Source organism: Pinus tabuliformis, chromosome 3_2 (assembly GCF_031772625.1).
Source record: "Pinus tabuliformis cultivar Carrire ecotype Pingquan chromosome 3_2, CPIR1, whole genome shotgun sequence".
Taxonomy (NCBI): domain Eukaryota; kingdom Viridiplantae; phylum Streptophyta; class Pinopsida; order Pinales; family Pinaceae; genus Pinus; species Pinus tabuliformis.
This window is the reverse complement of record NC_142302.1, coordinates 177,867,779-177,890,007: the sequence shown is the minus strand read 5'-3', so window position 1 is coordinate 177,890,007 and position 22,229 is coordinate 177,867,779. Positions and strand designations below refer to the sequence as shown.

General features: G+C 38.1%; 1 protein-coding gene across 3 annotated transcripts in view; it reads left to right on the top strand.

The window, feature by feature from the left end:
- CBL (cystathionine beta-lyase) overlaps positions 1 to 22,229 on the top strand; it is a 261,669-nt gene that overhangs the window by 87,886 nt on the left and 151,554 nt on the right. For all 3 annotated transcript variants that reach the window (XM_089416084.1, XM_089416085.1, XM_089416083.1), the window contains exons 9-10: positions 6,881 to 6,962; positions 7,306 to 7,423. In XM_089416084.1, coding sequence (XP_089272210.1) covers positions 6,881 to 6,962; positions 7,306 to 7,423 — 200 coding nt within the window. The remainder of the gene's footprint in view (positions 1 to 6,880; positions 6,963 to 7,305; positions 7,424 to 22,229) is intronic.

Here is a 22,229-nt window from a genome sequence, read left to right as displayed (position 1 = left end):
AAAGAAGAGACCCTTCTAAGAAATCTATAAATATGAGAGGGATGAATTCGTTTTCGAGCATTAAGTGTGGATCAATTCATTTGTTTTCTTGAGCATTAGCTTTGAGGGTTAAAACTTAAGACCCCTTCTACCTTATCAATTTCGGTGGTGAAAGATTTCACCCTAGTTGATCAATCCTTTCTATCTTGTTTCTGTTTGGGCACAGCAAGGAGTATTACTTTCTGAGAAAATCAAATTCCAAAATTAAGCTTTCTGTGATTTGTTCTGTTGCTGAGGCCAGCGAAGTGTTGAGAGGCAGGATAAACGATGCACATTTCCTCTTTACCCAATTCTGAAGCAGACGTGATAACCTGAAGCCAGCGAAGGCTGAAGAGAATCATATGTACTTTCCTGTACCTAGATGGAACGTATTGAGGTCAGCGAAGGACTGAAGTTTGGTTTTCGCTGACTTATTTTGGTGGTTTCCGAAGTGTACAAGTCAAATTTCTGGGCAATTCGATTACTAGTCCATGGACTAATTAACTGGTACAGCCACGCAAGAAGTATTCTTTTGGAGCCTGAGCCTCCCCTGTAGCTCGGATCCTAAACAAAGGAGGGCCGCAGAATGTTATACCATTGCATGGAGTATTGCTCTACAGCTGAACCCTTTCTATTGTTGGGCCCTATAACAGTAGAGGACCGAAGTCTGAATTTCTGAAGTGTTATCTGGAACAAGGCCAGGCTGGGGTCTAATACAAATCCGAGGGTTTAACTCGTGAAAATTCTGTAGCGAAGATTTTACCAGTTAGGGTATTCAGATTGCTAATTTCAGGATTTATGAACTGTAGCTGTTAAGAGTAGCTCACAGCTATTGCGTGGGATAAATAGTTGTTCTGCCTGGATTACGTATTGCATTGTCATGGACTGTAAAATTTACTGTTGCATTGCTGGATTTAATATATTTTTTGAAGGATACACTGATCTGTCAGGGTTATTGTTCTATTGTTTTTGTAAAAGGGACTGAAATCATGAATGATGCTGTGTTCTGCTAAGAGTATTGCATCATTGATTGTTCAACAATTCTTATTAGCTTAAACATTATACTAGAAAAGGAAAGAAGTTGCTACTGGAAACCCTAGGGAAAATTACCCTAGTGCATTACAGTACTAATTCCTCAGCTTCAATCTTCATATCGATAGGAAAGAACCGAGCTTTGAGCTCAGCGATTTTCATTTGGCAACATGCTGCAGTGTTTTAATCACTCGTGTTTTTGGGTTAGTGATCCAGGTGGATGTTGGTGGCTACCCACCTATCCCATTTGGACCCCCACAACTGTCTCTTTCAGTTTTTCAGTTTCTGTAATTGTAGCACAATTTACTATTTTTAGCAGTTTTTCGGGTCCTGAACTTCCGGAGCCGTTTTGAGGCCCTAAACGACGTTTTTTGGGAAATCTGGAAGCAACATGGGTCCATGGACCGATGTTGCTCTTCCCAAAGTTGTAGTGCTCGAATAGATCTTTCTAACGAGCTACTGTATGCATCAAACGAAGATCGGGTGCCAAAGTTACGACCCTGAGAAGTTGATGTACCAACTTACCCAAAACGGGGCCCACAATTTGGCGTTTCATCTTCTAGGGTTAGGTTTTGGGATGTGAAGGGTTTTCCATTGTTTCTCAACAATAAATAGGCCTTCGAGCCTCATTGTAACATAGTTCAGAGGTATGTAGCCACCACATCTCTTCTCAGAGATAAGCTACCATCGCCCTAGCAGTTTATGTCCATTTGTTGTTTGTAAGCATATCTCAGTATTTTACATTAATGAAATGAAGTATTATTTCCGCTGCATCTTTGTGTTTATGGTTATCTCTGTAATTTGTTGCGTTCCTGTTTAAATCCAGATCAGTGGTATCAGAGGGTCTGCTTTTTCTCTGTTTTTCTTTGCATGTCCCCAACGAGGTCGGGATATAAGGAGTTAGGGCTTGAATTGGTTGAACCTTTACAAGACCAACCTCGAAAATCCCGATGGCCTCCCATGGCGGATGAGAAGAAAGACGAGGGGGCAGGAGATCCTATCAAAATCTTGCTCGAAGAAGCGCTCGAGCGACAAAGGAACGCAACAAATTACAGAGATAACCATAAACACAAAGATGCAGTGGAAATAATACTTCATTTCATTAATGTAAAACACTGAGATATGCTTACAAACAGAAAATGGACATAAACAGCTAGGGCGTGGTAGCTTATCTCTGAGAAGAGATGTGGTGGCTACATGCCTCTGAACTGTGTTACAATGAGGCTCGAAGGCCTATTTATTGTTGAGAAACAATGGAAATCCCTTCACATCCCAAAACCTAACCCTAGAAGATGAAACGCCAAATTGTGGGCCCTGTTTTGGGTAAGTTGGTACATCAACTTCCCGGGGTCGTAACTTTGGCACCCGATCTTTGTTTGACGTGTACAGTAGCTCGTTAGGAAGATCTATCTGAGCACTACAACTTTGGGAAGAGCAACATGGGCCCATACAAATTTGGGAAGAGCAACATGGGTCCATACAACTTTGGGAAGAGCAACATCGGTCCATGGACCCATGTTGCTTCTAGATTTCCCAAAAAACGTCGTTTAGGGCCTCAAAACGGCTCCGAAAGTTCAAGACCCAAAAAACTGCTAAAAATAGTAAATTGTGCTACAATACGGAAACTAAAAAAGTGAAAGAGACAGTTGTGGGGGTCTAAATGGGATAGGTGGGTGGCCACCAACATCCACTTGGAGTCCCTGAACATCTCCTCGCTCGGCACGGCGTATCGATACGCTGTCAAAATCGAGCAAAAGTTGAAACAGAAGAAGAGAGACTTTGGATCTGCAAATCCGAAGACCAAAGGACAAAGCCAACGCGGGGTGACCCATGACAACCCATTGAAGCCGCTAGAAAAGAACAACACCACGAAGTCGAAGAAGGACACAAGAAAGTGGTGTGAGTTCCACAAGAGTCCCACTCATAACACAAGTGAGTGTCGGACCAAGCAGTTGCTGGTGGCCGAGTTGAAGGCTTCAGAATCAAATGCATGTTCCGACCCTGAGTCAGAACCCAATAAGGGGAATGGCAAAGGGAAGCAGATCATTGATGCGGAGCCCAGCGTCACTGTTGCCACCGCCAAGATCTAGAAGAATGAACCCGAAGATTCAGAGGAGGGGGAGCGCCTTTTTCACTCACAGATGTGGGTGAAGGGTTCGTCGTTGCAATTCATTGTCGACAGTGGTAGCCAAAAGAACCTCATTTCAGCAGAGGTCGTGAAGCGGTTAGACCTATCGACTACACCACACCCGCAACCGTACAGTATCGGGTGGCTTCATGAAGGACGAGATCTCAGAGTTCGCCAGCAGTGCCACCTTCCCTACAGCATCAAGCCCTTCACAGATGAGGTATTGTGTGATGTTACACCTCTGGATGTTTGTGATGTACTATTAGGCCAACCATACTTGTGGAGGCGACATGCTGTGTATGAGTCAAGGCCTCGCGCTGTCATTATTTCTTTGGGTGATTCATTATACAGGATACCGGAGGTAGCCCCACCTACCACCACCTCTTTGATCACTGCTAAGAAAGGCATCAAGCTCATCTCTGTTGTAGATCTGATATCACTTGTTGTAGATCTGATCTAGAATATATGAGAAATAACAAATATACCCAATAATAACAAGATCAAAATAGATAGAAATGCTTCTTTATTATGAAAACCCTTAAGGTAGGATAACACCATACATTCACTCCTTAAGGAAGGAGAACACTCCACAAGCCATATGCCTTTTCATACAATAATCCTTGACTATTTCTCCATGTGGAGTCTCTAGCCTCTATATAGGCCTCATACATACAATACCATGGATCATTACCATGGTTCCCTCATACCATCAAACTAATACCACGGGCCCATTACATTGTTATTAACTACTTGTGGTCCCTTACATGATATGGGTTAACCTCCTTATTTATTACTATGGCCCATCCCATTATTACATTATTACCTTGGGTACCTCCCTTGGTACCCCATATTATCCCCCCTAGGTATATAACATTCCACCCCCCTAATCTCCACTTTTGTGCCCAAGAAAGTGCTCTGATACCACTTGTTGTAGATCTGATCTAGAATATATGAGAAATAACAAATATACCCAATAATAACAAGATCAAGATTCAAAATAGATAGAAATGCTTCTTTACTATGAAAACCCTTAAGGTAGGATAACACCATATATTCACTCCTCAAGGAAGGAGAACACTCCACAAGCCATATCCCTGTTCATACAATAATCCTTAACTATTTCTCCATGTGGAGTCTCTAGCCTCTATATAGGCCTCATACATACAATACCATGGATCATTACCATGGTTCCCTCATACCATCAAACTAATACCATGGGCCCATTACATTGTTATTAACTACTTGTGGTCCCTTACATGATATGGGTTAACCACCTTATTTATTACTATGGCCCATCCCATTATTACATTATTACCTTGGGTACCTCCCTTGGTACCCCATATTATCCCCCCTAGGTATATAACAATCTCCTAGACTAGGAAATTCATTTTCTGTCTGATTCGCTCCCAAAGTAAGGGGAAGATCGTCACCACATCCATGACCCCCATGGAGGTTTCCTCCACGCAGTAGCAACAACAAAGGAATACGGTCATGACAGAACACAGGAACAACTTCTCCTCACCCGCAGGGGTACCACACAAGCTTTAGGTGGGCAACAAATTTTGGTTGCATCTGCAGAAAGAACGCCATAGAAGAGCCCATTAGAAGCTCCGACCACGCCGACATGGTCCTTACACCATTACCAAGGCTGTGGGAAACAATGCTTTGGAGCACGACATTCCCCCATTCCTTCACTTGCACCGAGTGCTCAATGTGGACCGTCATCAACCATGCTTCCCACCATTACTGGACACATCGGAGATTGCAGGACAACTCACCAGAAACCCAACTCAGCAGAAGCTTCCTCATCTTAGGGAGGAACTCAACGCAATGGGGACTACTGCTTCCTAAGGGGGGAGGAATGATCCAGGTGGATGTTGGTGGCCACCCACCTATCCCATTTGGACCCCCACAACTGTCTCTTTCAGTTTTTCAGTTTCCGTAATTGTAGCACAATTTACTATTTTTAGTAGTTTTTTGGGTCCTGAATTTTCGGAGCCGTTTTGAGGCCCTAAACGATGTTTTTTGGGAAATCTGGAAGCAACATGGGTCTATGGACCGATGTTGCTCTTCCCAAAGTTGTAGTGCTTGGATAGATCTTTTTAACGAGCTACTGTACGCATCAAACGAAGATCGGGTGCCAAAGTTACGACCCCGGGAAGTTGATGTACCAACTTACCCAAAACGGGGCCCACAATTTGGCGTTTCATCTTCTAGGGTTAGGTTTTGGGATGTGAAGGGTTTTCCATTGTTTCTCAACAATAAATAGGCCTTCGAGCCTCATTGTAACACAGTTCAGATGCATGTAGCCACCACATCTCTTCTCAGAGATAAGCTACCATCGCCCTAGCTGTTTCTGTCCATTTTCTATTTGTAAGCATATCTCAGTATTTTACATTAATGAAATGAAGTATTATTTCCACTGCATCTTTGTGTTTATGGTTATCTCTGTAATTTGTTGCGTTCCTGTTTAAATCCGGATCAGTTAGCTTGTTGTTCACTAGCATCTTCTCGGAAATATTGACCCTCTGATAAAGAGTTGTTAATGCATCATACATCTCCTTTGATTTTCTTGTGTTGTGAGAAACAAGGTTATTCTTCACAAAGTCAAAAATAATCTTTTCACCATAGCAACCTTCTTTTCATGCTAAGAAAATTGTTGAGTATTGGTAAGAGTTGCTACATTACCCTGGACTAGGGCCCAAAGATCAATCTCTTCCATGAGCATCTGCGACCTGTACTTCTAAGGAGTGAAATTAGAGCCTCTCTAATCTGGGGTCCTGACATTCCTTGAAAGTTGAGGCCTGACATTTGAAAGTTCATTATTCCTGCAGTCTCTTGGATCACAATTAAAAAAGAAACAGTGCAGCCAAAATATATCAGCAATCTTTCACAGATTGAACTTGCCCTTCACAGGCTAAACCTGCCCTTCACAGGCCCAAAAAACAGTTAACCTTTCAAAAATCCTTGTGCCTTTCTCAGATATAAATTGCTACAATTGGGCATCACACCTGCTGATATACTTCACAAAATCAACTCCCTCTTACAGGTCACTGTATTTACTATTCACTAGATAGAAGATTTTCAATGAAACAATTTTGATACTTGTTTTTATTAATGATATGCAGATATGAACTCAAAGATCTCACTTAATGCTGAAATCAAATATCTTACGGAACACCAATCAAAACTTTGCTAGTTAGAAGATTTTCAAGGAACAACTTTGATACCATGTAACTTTTTCTTTTAATGATATGCATATCTGAACTCAAGATCTAACCTAATTCTGAAATCTAATATCTTACAGAACACCAATCAAAGCTTTGCTTTTTCTAAATCTAAAACAATATAAGTATAGGTAAGGAATAGAGACATGACATATTTGAATTGCAGATCAATTCACCAAGTCCCTAAAAGAACAGGAAATGAAAGAAACGATGGCTAATCACTAATCCATCCAACGTAAAAATAGAAGCTCCTGAAAACAGAAAACTCTAATGTTTAGGAGATGAACGAAATCATCTGGAGAACAAGGTTGGAGCAACCAAAATACTAACATTACGTAGGAAAGAGACCAATCTGCTTAGTGGATAGAAGTTTTAAAATATTACTTGACTTGTGAAACATTGTGATTAATTCCATAGCCTAGGTAAATTTATGCTATCTGATCAAATGGATTTGCTGGTATCTCTTGGTTTGCAGATATTGTGATGCATTCAGCAACTAAATTCATAGCTGGACATAGTGATGTCATGGCAGGTGTTCTTGCTGTAAAGGGGAAAAGGTTTGTATTTTTCTCAGCTCTTTCTGTATCTGCTCTTGAAGCATTGATGAATGCCTCACTTTGCTGTTCATTTTGTACAATTATTTGGTATTAGAGGCTATGGTAATGTCATGCTGACTATGATAAACCCTTTTGATAAGACAATTGAGATAATATGCATGAGGTATCAGTTGTTCTTGTGATTTTACGTTAACGCTAGGCTTTAGTTTGGTTCTCATGCTTTTTACATAAGTTCTTGCAATCTTATTGTCAAGTCCATATACATGATCACCCATAGTTGCCTTCTGATAAAGCAAATTTAAAGCTTGCATTTATTTTGTTGTTAATGTTGTTGTATTTGCAGTTTGGCCAAAGATATCTATTTCCTACAGAATGCTGAAGGTTCAGGTCTGGCTCCATTTGACTGTTGGCTATGCTTGCGAGGGATCAAAACAATGGCTTTGCGCATTGAGAAACAACAGGTGCCATGCCTTTCAAAATTATGCTTGAATAATCCTGTGTCTGGAGAGTCACATTGTCCTGATATCAATTGGTAGAGCCATTATAATTACATCAATGATAATTTGTAGCTTTTCTAGGCTAAAGTGAACTGGAAACTTTCATTGAATCGTCAAATGCTCGTTATACTTTCTGAAGTATCCTGTTTCTTGAAAAGTCAGATGGTCCTGTCATTTTGAAGAGCATATATAATTTCATCCATGATAATTTGTGGCCTTTTTTGGATAAAGTGGTCTGGCAACATTCAGTAAATCATTAGGTGCTCATGAGATCCATTGTAATTTCATCAATGATAATTTGTATCCCTTTTTGGCTGAGCGGACTGGCAACTTTGAATAAATCATTAGGTGCTCATGACACCTATAAAGGAATCTGTTCTTGAAAATAGATTTAAACACTTTAAAATCTACGTGTGTCTCACAGTGAGTTAGGGGTGGTGTTTCTTGAAACAGAGTAACTTACATTGACATTCTGATGCTTTATCTAATATTTAGGGTCTTGTTCTCTAAAATTTTTCTTAAAGTTGTGGACTTTATGAAAAAAAGCAAAGTCACATGACTTGGATATGGCAACGAGTCAACAAAACCAAAATGAAGAGTCAACTTTGTAACTTGGCAATCTTTATGATAATTCAACATATTGAAAAGGACAAATATGAAGATGTTGATAAGATAAAATAAGGGATTTGCTGTTTTATAACAAAATCATCATGCTGCTATTTCATTAAGAAACCATCAAATTAGACTAATTGCTATGTTTCCAGATCTTTCCACCCCGTCATCCTTGGATATGCTTGGATATATATTGTATCCAGATTCCAAATCCTTCTCCAATATGTCTTTTATCCTTCATGGACCTATATGTGGAAGGGACATTTCATGAATTTGTAAGGGATCTGTTGACCACTACGTGTCAACTACCCATAGCAGTACACTCCATTTTTTTGCAAAAGGGATAGCGCTTGATTGACGTGTCCATGCCATTTGACTGTCATCATCAGCCCGATCATGTTATGTTGTAAACCCAGTTTGCATGTGTAAATTGTAAATAATCTTAGCAGATATGAGTCATGTATGTAAATTGCCTAGGCAAACCTAATTTTCTAGTGATAATCTATGTTCCGGAAGTTTTTTTGTTTCATTGATCCATGATCGGCAGAGTTTTCCTTCAGCCTAACCCCAAAGCCGGAATGGATTTTGTCATTAGAATCTTAGGGGAATCCTAGTGTGCTTCGAGGCTATGTAAAAGTAATTTGGAAATAATTCTAACTATTTGGTTACGTTATTACAAATTGCTTTATCTGCTAGATTATATTTGTGTCGCAGAACTGGGTGGTCTATGTGGGTCTATGTCAAATGGATTTTCTCCCTTGAGATGTAAAATTGTAAAAGTCATGATGTAAAGTTTCTTGAGGGTTAGAAAATGTTTTATTCCCTCATAAGTCCTAAGTCCTAGGTCCTAGGTGATTTTTCCAAGGTTAAGTTCGAGGATTCAAAAATAAAAAATAAAAATAATAAAAAATAACAAAATTAAAAAATTAAAAAATAACTAAAAAATAATAAAAATTAAAAAATTAAAAAAATTAAAATAAAATAATAAAATAATAATAAGTCAAAATTTTGAGAAAATAAATGCAAAATTTTATTTTTTAATATATTAAAATGCATTTAAAATTTCGACGGATGAGATTAAAAGAGATTTTGATCCTCATCGATGGTCGAGATCACTTTGACATGGATCACTCGAACTAGCCGTTGGGAAATTTTCCTTTAAATAGGGAGTCAGGGGTCATTTGAGATCATTCGATCTTAGAGTCGTGTGCTACAGAAAGCTCTCTTGTAGTCACTTTTTGTGCAATAAAGAAAGACTTTGGGGTTGAAATCTTGCTGGTGTTACTCTTCTGGAAATGCTGTAAGATGTTTCATTTTTCTGCATGATTTTATTTTCAGCCATTGATAATAGCTTGATGAAGATTGATTTAGGCACATGTATCTTGTCAGATCTCTGGTGTTTGAATGGTAGTTTGATTTTTGAAATATAATGGCAGGTATCTCCATTTGATATGAATTTCTCTATTGTTTTCTCCCTCTATGTTAATGGTTGGTTTAAGCTGTGCAGGATATCTTTAGTTTTAAGTTAACCGGGCGTTAGGGGAAGTTCTCGGCTGAACCAGCGAACTCCCGGATTGCGTTTTCTAAAAGAGCCCAACCAATTTTAATCCCAGGCTTATCATTTGAATTTATTTATTTTTTATTTATTTATTATGAATGCATGAAGGGTTTTCTGAAGTACCTCACATTAAATTTAAAATCCTGAAAATATTTCTGTGGCATAACGTTAAATCTGGCTATTTAGAGCCTTTAATTTGTAATTACTGTAATTATTTAGCTTTTTTTTGTAGGGTTTTAGTTTTAATCCTTGCATATATAGAATTTCTGGGTGTTTTGTTGTTGCTGTTTCAGGTTTCAGATCTGAGGATATAATCTTGTTTTGAAGCCAGATCTCGGCCCTGGAGGGTAAGATCTAGCCTCAACATCACTTTTGCAGGGATAATCTTCAACGGGTTTTCAATTTTTCTGAAGAAGGTCAAACTATCTGCTAGCTGGGGTTTCATTTCAGGAAAATTTTCGAAATTTTTTAGGGAGGCTGTGTGGAGCTCCTGGATTGTTGCCAAGTTTCAGCGCTATCATCTTTCAGCTCAGCTCTCTATCTATCAGATCTTGCAGGAAAATCTGAAACAGAGAATTTAAATTTCTTTTATTGATTTTGTGGAAAATTTCAGGGGTTTTCTTAGGCAATTTGTTTGCTGCTGTCTGGGGTCTTCAAATTTTCTGGGAAAAGTTTCAAGTGTCCAAACCCTCGAACCTGTATTTCTCCAGATTTATGCTGGTTCCCTTTCCATGGTGGCTTCTGCCTGCGTGTGGCTCAACCCTCGCTCTCCACCATCGAAACCCTGCCTCTCATGCAGCTGCCAGCTCGCTCCAATATTCCGCATCCATCATCGCTGTCTTATCTGTAAAGACCACACATCCCTTTATTTTCCACACAGATTTAGTGTTTCATTTGCTGCCATCGCGGCCTTTGAATACCGGCGTACATCCCTCAACCAACTGCACGATAGCTTCACGTTGCCTCTTTGCTGTCCAAAATCCTCCCACGCCTCTTCCTTCTACGCATTATGTAGCTGCCGCTGCAATCTGCCAAACGCAGCTCCTCCCTTGCCATTCCACCTACCTGCAGCAACCATTTTTTCTGCGTATCTTCTCTGTGCCTCACGCCAACCTTTCTCTGAACCTGCGCAACAAAACAAAAAAATTGATTAATTCTTTTCTATACGACTAAGCCTATTTTGGTTTTCATTTATACGTACGGTGGCTTAGTTTTGGGATAAGTTTAGATTCTATTTGATTTTATTTAAAGCGTTGTATAGTTAGGATAGTTAGATTACGTTTTGATTTATTAAGTTGGCATATAGTTTCATATTTCCTTTAGTTTAGTATTAGCTATATTTTAGTTTTTCTGTTGTCTTATTTTGATGTCGATAAATCATAAAAAATAAAAATTAAAAAATAAAAAATCTCAAAAAAGCAAAATTCGTTGTTTTATTTTCTTCATTTGTATTTATGTAATATGGTTAGGTTTTAGCTTTAGGTATAGTTTAGATTAAATTTTAATTTTAGTGTTATTCTATGTTGATTTTAAGTTTATAACTTTATATCATAATAAAAAATAAAAAAATATATAAAAAAGGCATCTAAAGTTTCTTTTTAGATTTTAGATTAGACTTTATTTTTATTTAGGATTTTAGTTTTGTTTTATTTTGACTTAGAATTTAAAAAAAAATATAAAAATTAATTTTTTTTGAAAAAGCTTAACAAAAAATTGAACATTCATTTTTGGTGTCTTTCGTGGTTTCACTTTTCTATAGTTAAATGCACTTAAATGTTTATTTACAAGTTAGCTATATGAAAGTGGTAATTGGTTAGCATTTAAATTGTATGATTGTTTAAAGCATTCAATCTTTAGAAATTTAATTGCTGGATCATTATCAAAGCGTTGAGTTTACTGAACATCTTGCATCGCTTAGGTTATTTGATGATAAATGATTGTTTGGCAAGGTTCATATTTCTGCAACATTTAATAAATAATCATTTAATCATTAGCTCCACAAGGCACTAGTACATTAATTTCTAAATCAATCAGATGCTAAATCACCTTGCTGTGTCTCCTAACCCAACTGGTCCACAGTTGGTCTTCCTTTGTCGCATAGGGTCTACCCGCCTTAGCCTCGGGAGACGGCTTAAACGGAGAGATCGGGGATCAGGGTGACAGCCCTCGGTCTGAGCGTTGTTGCGACAATCTGTGCGACAACAGGATCCATATGGGAATTATGATAGCTACATCTCAATGAATTTGTATGTTGGCTGTCCCCCACCCCTGAAATGGAAAGAGAATATAGATACATCAAACATATTAACATTCATGGAAGTTTTAGCACATGTCATTAGACTTGATATTTGCAATACAGTGTCTTGTCAACTTACACATTCTTTGTGTGAAATTTTCTATTGTGTATATGCATGTCTGTTAATAGCCTCATATTTGAAGAAATCAATCAAACTATTTCTAGTTTTCATTCCCGAGAAAGCATTTAATGTGGATACAGTAGGAAGTTAGGCAAGCTATTGTCAGACCCAGATCATGTCACACTTTGTCTTATAGTCTAGGAATAAGATGTGGTCAACATAGCTTTGGAATTATTCATTTCTTTTTCCAAGGAAGAAATTGTTCTTTTTCATTTCATAAAAAAACTAGAAGTAGATTTTTTGTGTGCAAAAGAACACTCAGAAAAAGATATGTCCTTTGATAACAGAGAGATGACTTCACAAAAAGAAAGCGGCAAAAGGACTGGTGTCTTGCAAAAAGAGAATGACAACCTCCTTTCAAGCCTTTTTAGTCATCCTTTTTTTAACATTAATCCCTCCTGACATATTTGTTCCCCTAATGCAGGGTTCAAGGGACTATCTATGGAGATCAATCCTGTTGTTTTTCAACGATATTGGTGTCTAGGATAGGATCTTAAATCACTGACACTACCAAACCAAGTATCATAAGTCTACTTTGCAACAACGAAATAAAATATGACAATTAATCAACACGTGCACAATATAGACAACTTTTTACAAATTTTACAACCCAACTTCGATACATTAATCCAATTGAATAATACAACAGTCTAGGGCTCCCGTCCTAGGGATAATGGCCCCCATACATCCAATGATCCAAGACAACAACAACTGGGGCTTAGTGTTTGTTGTGATGATTCCCAATCTACCCTGCTTGAGATACACTGACCATCTGGCTGATGTAGCGTGCTCTCTCAGCTCCCATTTGTCGTACCCTGAACACATCTGCCCAGTCCTTCGGCTCCTGATCTGTAACACCTGCCTCTATCAATGCACCAAGTCCATTTGGCCACTGAATCTCAGCTCCAATCTGCTCTCTCGCTGACCATTAGTCCTTCAACGCATCAACACTTTGAGACTCCTGTTGAGTTGCTCACAACTTCATTTGTGAACAACTCTCAACTGCCCACTACTGCTCCTTAGCTACTTAGGGGCTTTAGCCCACCATAGTCTTTCTACGCTACTGCAATGAAGACTAACATAGGGCACGAAGGGCTGCAACCTATCACTGCTGGAAGTCCTACAACAATGAACACGGGCTAGGAGGATTGCCCTACTTTTGCTGTAGATGCCCCTCTCCACAAGGCAAGTCTAGGGCTACAAACTGCTCCTGGTTGATCAGACCTATGAGCTCTTCTTCTGCCACTTCTAACAATCCCTTAGTTCTTCAAGGGACTTGTTCCTTAGGGCTTGAAGCAAGCCTCTACAATCCTCCCAAGTTGTTCTTTAGGCTGCTCCAACTCTGTCTTATCTAGGTCCACACTTGGTCCACTTTCACGTTGTCCTCCAACAGACCATGAGCGTCCAATACATGCTGTAGCATCTGCTCACTGATTAGGGCATCCAACACCTTTGGTTACCCTTCCTCTCTGGCTGCCAACAGAGTTCCACAACTTGTCCAACCTGGATCCACACCCATCTAGCATCCACCCATCATCAATAGACAATCTGCAACTCACTACTGTTGCCCTCTTGCCTTGATTTTTATGCTTCTAGAACACTGGTTAGGGCACACCACCAACCCTAACCCACTGGTCCAACACTGTGTGATCTTCTCCCAAAGGGCTGCTCCTTTTGCTGTCCAAAGATGGGCATCAAACTCTACTCTAGGGTATGGGGCTGCTACGCAGCTTACCCTACAACACTCCTGTACCAACCAACAATATGAACATTGTCCATACATATGGAGACACCCATATACTACTGTGTAATCTTCTCTAGGAACTGTGGCGTAAGGGACAAACCTAACCTAGGCTTAACGACCCTCAAAACAACCCCTTAAACATGCTGTTTGCGGCCCTGTAAACATAGGTAACTCGACACACATAGCACAAAAAACACATCTAAGACATACCTCAAACTGTGGCCTGATATGGCATGTAGTCCGCTGTCCAAAACTATCCAAACAAGCCTCCTCACGTGGTTGCTACAGGGCTAGACATCTGCAACCTAGTTTAGGGAGAAACTCGCACCAAATTCCAGAGAAGACACTCGAAACTCGACAACCTTTTACTCCTTTTCTTTGCCTCAGACTCGCACTCCAAATCGTAGAGCTAATTCATGATGTCGAATGCACTTAGGATGTGACAAAATGACTCCAATTCATCTCTTATTTATAGACTTCATGAGGGTGTCAACGAACAGCCCTAAAGGGCACTCCTTCAACTAAGCCGACTTTACTTTTAACCCTCAAAACCACACATTAACTTCAAAAATTACTATCTTGACTTCTAAACCTGATGATTTTCCTTTCCTTCAGTTCCTCTTGGGGTCCTCTATCATCTCAAATCATCACATGTAAAATTCTCATCACGGTTTCACACCCACATGCTTGGGTGCAAAGCCGACAAGCTTGGGTTCTTAGCCCACAAGTCACTTTTGTGTGCCATGTCCTCCAAAACCTATTAGCCTAGGGTTTGGAGTACCTCCCAAGCTACAAATCTCAACAAATTCTGATTTCTGAGATTTGATGGGATTTCCAAATCCTCATCGAAATCCACATTATAAAATTCATGTGGTCTAGTCCTTTGGTTTGTAATTGGGATCCCTTTTCCCTTTTAGGTGAGCTTGCACTTGAGGACAAGAGTCTTGAAGATGACCTGTTTGTTGACTATTCCAACACTAGAAAGCTGTATTCCAGTAATCTAAAAATTGCATCCACTGAAAGTTTTCCCATTCTAGAATTGTTATGTCTAGTAACCCACAACTAATGTCAGGCTCAACATATATTCGATCATAAGTAAGGAGACTTATTTGAATAAGATTAATATCTACTTTTATAAAATTTCCCAAAGTATTCCTAATATCTTTAAACCTAAGTTGCAGAAAATGCCGAAATGTCTGGAAGTTTCTGAAGCGGCTACTGCTAGAAATTCGACCCATGGATAATGGAAACATTGGGCGAAATGTCATATATATATGTATGTATATAATTGTTTTACAAATAAGTTAATAATGCATTATCTTGCAAGAAAAAAAAATGAGACACATAAATGACATTTTAGAAGGAAAACCCAGTCTATATTAACTCTCATAGATGATTACATGATTCAAAATCCAAAATTATCCTTTATATATAAGGCTATAGATCCAAGATTCAAAAACCAACCTTTGTACATGAGGCTTTAGATCCGAAATTAGTGTTTATACATGGCTATATGTATTGACAATGAAATAAAACATGAGCTAATGACAAGTAAAATTACATATCTTATATTCCTTATTCTCATCTTCATTAGCGAGGATTGATTAAAGATAAATTAGTTTGTGGAGTGATTAGAGATAAAATTTAGTGGTAGATTAAATCTTTTTTGGCCATAGAAGGGCCCCACACGCTTCTTGGGTGCTTGAGTGAGTCCCCAGAAGCAAAAAGGTCACTGAAACAGAGCAAATTTTGGGCCGAAATATTTCAGCTGCGTTTCCAAATCAGGAAACGCCACCCAAGCGTTTGTATTTTGGCGATGTTTCGGGTACTGGTACGACATGAAATGCCAGGTTCCTAGACGTTTCAGTAACATAGCTTTAAACCGTGTTGAATACCTCAAATTTATGGGTAGACTGGGGAGACTAACCCAAATAATCATCATGTTGACATTCTTGGTGGTGAGTTGAATTTTGTGAATCATGGAGCAACAATAGACTTGGCCTACCCTACCCCATAGCTAGGGTCTCTCCTCGAGGAGTTTCTCATAATGACCAAGGTTTGAAAATGAACAATGAAAAATCTTTTTGAACAAAAATAGACATCAATTTCTTTTGTCTAAGTGGATTCAATCCATTGGAGCAACTCAAAGGTAGGAGGCTAGAATTCATTGAATTGACATATTACCACATTAGAGGTGTAGGATGAGAGTTGCTGAAATATCACTAGCTTTGATATTTTCATCTCTAGAACTGTATTATATTTTCCCACAACATAGGCATTAGGTGGATGGTTTGAAGCAACAATTAAAGGTTTATGGTTGACTACATCTTTGAAGGAGTTAGCTTATAAGGAAGAGGGTGTATCTTTCCTTTTGCACCTCCACGAAGTTGTAATACCAAGAAGGGCATTTCATCTTTACAAATTCCATATTCAAAGAGCAAAATAGGTCATTTGGTTGCTTACCTACATAGAAGAGTCATTGTTGAATCATAAGTATCCCCAAATTGAGCTGCAACTTTTATTGAATGATTTTATAGAATCAAAGAATTTAGTTGATAAGTTGACAGTCTTCCCCTCAATAGACCTCACCCAAATCTGACGAATCTCCCTTCCAACTGTACCTGAATTGGATGTTTGGTCACCACTTGTATGAATAGAGCTAGTGAGGCTTGCATCTCCATAAGGTCATCCAATTACAAAAGATGGGTACAAATGGTATATGGTGTTCTTGTCTAGCTACTTCTCATGCATCGCGAGCATTATCATAGGCTCCTTCAAAGTTGTAGCAATTGAGTCATTGGTCACAACCTCAGTGTTTTGAGTAGAGATGAGAACATTGTGGACTTCCTCAGGAACCATGGCAACCCCTTCCTTCCTTATGCTATCATAACACTAGATCTATGCATAACTACAAGGAAGTGGGTATATCTCAAGATCTATGAAACTGCAAGTATATAAATTGATTAGAAATCATTGCCATAGCCCTTTTGTTTGTCCATGTCACATGGCTAGCCGCCAAAGTATTGTCTTTATTGTGATGTAGAGCATTCTAGGTTGCTTCAGAGTTCCTAGTGCTATGACTACCTATGGTTGTACATGTCTAGTGTCTACATCATTCTCTATATCTAGATGGGGTTCTTTGTCATACATGGTAATGGTAGTGAAGCCCATTTTTCCCCAAATCTTGTCTTCTAATAGGGAAGGTCTAAAATTGACAGATTTTGAAAAGGTGCCCACAACTTTCTCTTGGAAAATCCAAATTGAGAGAGAGTACTGGCATTGTAGAGAAGAATTCCATGCTCTTACAGATTGAAATCTAAGTCATTGGAGAAGAAATCTTGGAGATACTACAAGTACAGTGCCGGTTTGTAGAGTAGTTCTCGTAGGTGGTCTTAAAAAAGGTATGTTAACTTAAAATTGTCATAATTTTTGATTGAAAGGCCATTTGAGGCGGTTTAAAATCTTTGTTGAAAGAGGAGAGAAAGGAGAATACATTAGTAAAAGTATTTGGACCAACTGGGGATAAATTTTGAAAGTTTATTACATATATAAGTTAATGGTGTTGGACAAGTCTACTTTTGGTTTAGAAGGTGCACTTCATAGTTGTTATAAATGGTCCTAGTTTTGAAGAATACATATGTGATATTAATGTTAGGTTTGGACTAAAATGTAACAATCATTTAGGTGCAAATCCAAGTAAGGAGGCTTTGCAGTAGTGGATGTCTCCTAATATATATGAGATGATATATGCAATATATGACGATCCTATTAGGTCAATGCTTAATACATTTACATTTAACCCCATTACATATACATTCAACCCAATATACTCTCCACATAGAATGATTTTTCAAATGTTATGTACCTACTACATAAAATAGCATAAAATTTTAAAATACACACATTGTACACAAAATATGACAATGGAGCACAATTGCCAAAGTGATAATAGAGGTGAGTTACGTAAAACTCCTTATTGATTAGGAGAACGTCTTCCAAACGATCCAAGTTGGCAAGTGCATCCATATATCGAAATCATTTGTTCATGCCTACTAAAGGACACTATTGACCTCTCATGCAGGTTCCATATTAGGCAAACCTTTATTACATATACATTTAATCCCATTACATATACATGCGACCTCATATATACCCCCATAGGTTCATAACATAGTAGCCCCCTTTGAAAAGCTATGTCCTCAAAATTTGTAATCCCTTTTTCTTTAAGAGTACCTCCTCCAAATAACCCAATTACATCCATGTATCCAAATCATGTGGTCATGCCTATGGATAATGACTGCATTGATATATATTATATATATATTCTCGTCCATTGTTCATTTGGGACCCCTATTTTGCCAACCAGTATTACAAATACATATACATTTAACCCTGTTACATAAACATTCGACCCCATATATATCCACCATAGGGTCATAACATTAATGGATAAGATCATTCTTCAACCTTAGAATGAGAATGGAGAGAAAAGGTACCTGAAGATGATGAGATCGAATTAGAGAGGGTAACATTCAAATTAGAAAAATTGAAAAGAATATTTGAAGGCATTCTTTCTCAGGGAAATATAATTGAAGGTCATGATTAACATAACATTGAGGTTAGATAAAGCATTGACTACCTTTGGTTGTACACCAAGGAATTAGATGGAATAATGAACAACACTGATGAAATGTGGGATGAAGGACCTAGCTATTATCCAAATGAATTTGTGGGTGCAATGGTTTAGATGGAGAGTAAGGCGCATGGAAATGTTTGGATGTTCTATACTTCTTCCTGAATCAATGAATTACCAAAATGCTTTTAGTGTAGCACACAGCCATGGAGATGATTGATGTGTTGTTCATCTTTCACCGTTTGATTATATCTGATTATATTTGATTATATCCTCTTCTCCTTGTTTGCATAACAGTTTGATGCAGAGTTTTGAGGGATATCAAGCGTTGAACCTTGTTAAGTCCCAGTTACTATCCTATTTCTTCTTTTGACTTTGTAATGATGGCTTGGCTTTGTTTTCCCTCATGTTGAAGGGGTTATCAAGGGCTGCTTCTCTGCCTCTCTTCATATTAAGAATGTATGTAAGCCATTCTTGTTTTGAGTTGCTTCAGAAATTATTTCTGAACACCTTGATGAGATTCAGAGTATTCTCCTTCAGTGATTTGAAGTTTCATAACTTACAAGATGTGATTTCGGGCTTATCAAAATTTGCAGAGTCTGCAACGAGTCATAATGTTAGCAAATATGCAAAAATGGTTGATTACACTTGATTCTGTGTCAAAAGTCACCCATCAAATGCAGCTCCTTTTTTACTAGAATTGCTATCATTTAAGCGCATGGAAAATTTTAATTAGCCTCATGTTTGAAAAATATATCACAATCAAATGATATTTATTTCTTGCTTCCCAAAAACATTTGATTGGCACTAGTAAGATTATAGACAAACTCTGTTGCCTGTTTTGTTTGGGTAGCATTTTTAAAGGAATACTGTTTAAAAGCACATAAAATTGCCAACAAGATCATGGATGATGATTCATATTGCAGGCTGTGTAGGATTTATTTGACAAACTCTGGTTCTTTGTGGAATGTGGTTTAGAATCAGTTTCTGTAAGATAACTTATGATTATGTAATAATGGTTAATATTAGTTATATTGAATAGGTGTGATGGTTCATGTGACCCATCATCTTATGTTATTTAGATGCAGTCATTTGGTTGCTTACACTTCATTGTTAATTTATGAATATATTTGGTGGCCTTTCCTCTCCTTACCGAGACACAAGCTTTGCACAGCCCTTTGCCATTCCCCCTAAGCCTTCTGGCACACCTTTTCTCTAAACACAGTGTTATCACCTACAAATTCCTTCCTGCAAAGAATAGCAGATTTTGCATAGCAAACAGGTGCAGTGCCAATGTCACCGTGCTCTGAAATTGTCTCACTTCAGATTGGTACTCTTCCAAGCATAGAGGGGGACTTCACTATGCCCGTTTAAGTATCAACTGATAAAGACTAGGGTAAAATACAGCCTTAAACTAGTGATAGTATGCTGCTGTCTTGTAAAAACCAGCAAACAGAAAAAAGTGGACAGCAAGCTAATAGGCACAGAAAACAATGCGAACTATAAGTTAAGTGTGGATGATTGAGACATCAGATTTGCTACAGTATTGAAAGACATCTGTCAATGTTTTGAATCGGAAGGAGGATCCAACGCCCATCACAGAAATCTTAAAACTCTAAGCATATAAAAACAATCGAAAGGAAGAAAAGGTACCTTTCTGTTCTGTGCTAAAGTAGTGCAGCACAGCAAGAAGAAAACCATTTCAAACTGCTCAAAACATGTGGAAATCAATACAAATAATTTTCACTAAAAGTGGGCATGCAAACCAATGCAAGCTAAGATGAAAATCTGCTAATGCCTTGTGAAAAAAGTGACAAACAGCAAGCTATTTTTCACTGTTTTTCTACAGGAAATCACTAATTAAATGCTGTTTTCTATTTTATATATTTTCCTGTGCACACAGATCAAGGAAGGAGTATAACTTCCTCCTGTTTCTGCAAAAAAGAGGCAAAAACAAGCAAGATGAACTTGCTATTTTTGACAGTAATTGAAAGGAAATAAAAATAGAATAACTAATTTATATGATCTAAATGCTGGAATTCCTGGAAATCAAGTCAATTGATTGAATTATTTTGTTTTGAATGGTTAAAATACCATGTAAATTGACCAGTGCCTTATATGGTGTCGAAAATTGAAGGAAACCAAGTAGGGAAGACATAATGTATTTAATTCTCACTATAATTTCCTATTAAGCATGCAATAAAAGCAAGAGACTATGAATTATAGAATTTTGTACACAATTGAATTCTAGTAATAGCCAACAAGGAAGTCTTTGATAAAGCTTTATTGCCAATGGTTTAGGAAGAACAACTTCTTAGACAAGTATGAACTATGAACACACCAGTCACTCTCAAAGATCTCTGAGGGGGTTAGGATTCTTCAACATCTTCACATCACAAAGGATTGGAAAAAATCAAAACACTGATTGCGGAGTCATTTAGCTACTACTGACACTCTTCTGCTAGCTCTTGATCACAAACTCTCTAGGAAAAGTAGTGAAACAAGAAGAAGAAAGCACTGAGAATTCCTCCATTGCTTATACAATTTATAGAATAAAAGAGAAGAATAGAGGTGGACCAAGGATAGAAAATTCCAATATTGGTCCAATATCCAAAGAAATAGTCAAAATCTCCGGAAATACTTCTAGGAAGCCCCCAAGTGAAGCACTTAATCTCCAGGAAAACAAATTACTCATATTCATGCTAGGCAAAGCTCCATAAGTGTGCTTTAGCTCAAGAATAGGTGATGTGATAAAATGGCAGAAAAAGATGCCCAAAATGAGCCTCTTAGTGTGCCTCTATTTCGAAGTATAGAATTTGATCTACAATAAATATCTTCCATACCAAGAATAACTCCAAACCACATGCTCCATAAATAGTGATGTTAGATTTTTGGGTTACTCAAAGAGTGTTTTCACCTTACTAGGAGAACGCTGTCTCCTAGCTCCTTGAGGATGCTTCATGGTCGTATGGGGTACTCAGTTTGGGTGGATGCAAAGCACTGACATGGCGCCCTTACCTAGGAGCTATGTTGTAGGATTCATTGCCCCATGTGCCATATTGTTACTCGAAACTCCACAAAACATGGAAACTGACCTAAAACGACCTTGAAACGTCGTTGGCTATACCATATAGCATTTCACGACATGAAAATGCTTTATGGCATGGCCAACAACATTTCGAGGCCGTTTTGGGCCAATTCTGTAGTGTTTTAGCATTGTTTTTGACTTTTGTAGGCCCACTCAAGCAACCAAGAAGGGCATGGAGCCCTTCTATGGCCAAAACACACTAAATTTATCATTAAATTTAACTTATCTTGTTATTGGTGGTGATGCAATTGGAAGTAGAGCTGCGTATTCTTCCAATCCACACGCTAGTTCTATTGACCAAGTATCTCATTCTACTTTTGTTGATGAGGATGAGGATTAATATGATATGTAATTGTAATTGTCTTTAGCTTATGTTTTATTTCATTTTTAGCACATATAGCCTCATGTATAAAGGTTAATTTTGGAATCTTGGATGTATAGCCTCATCTATAAAGGCTAATTTTGGATTTTGCATCATGTAATCATCTATGAGAGTTAATATAGACTTGGTTTTCCTTCTAAAATGTCATTTACGTGTCTCATTTTTTTTGTTGCAAGATAATGTGTCATATATATATATATATATATATATATATATATATATATATAGAATGTTTGGCCTGGTGCTTTCATTTGGGGGGACAACTTTTCCAGCCATACACATTTTGGATACTTCCAGACATTTCCATGTTTCAGGCAACTTAGCCTAGGAGGTTGT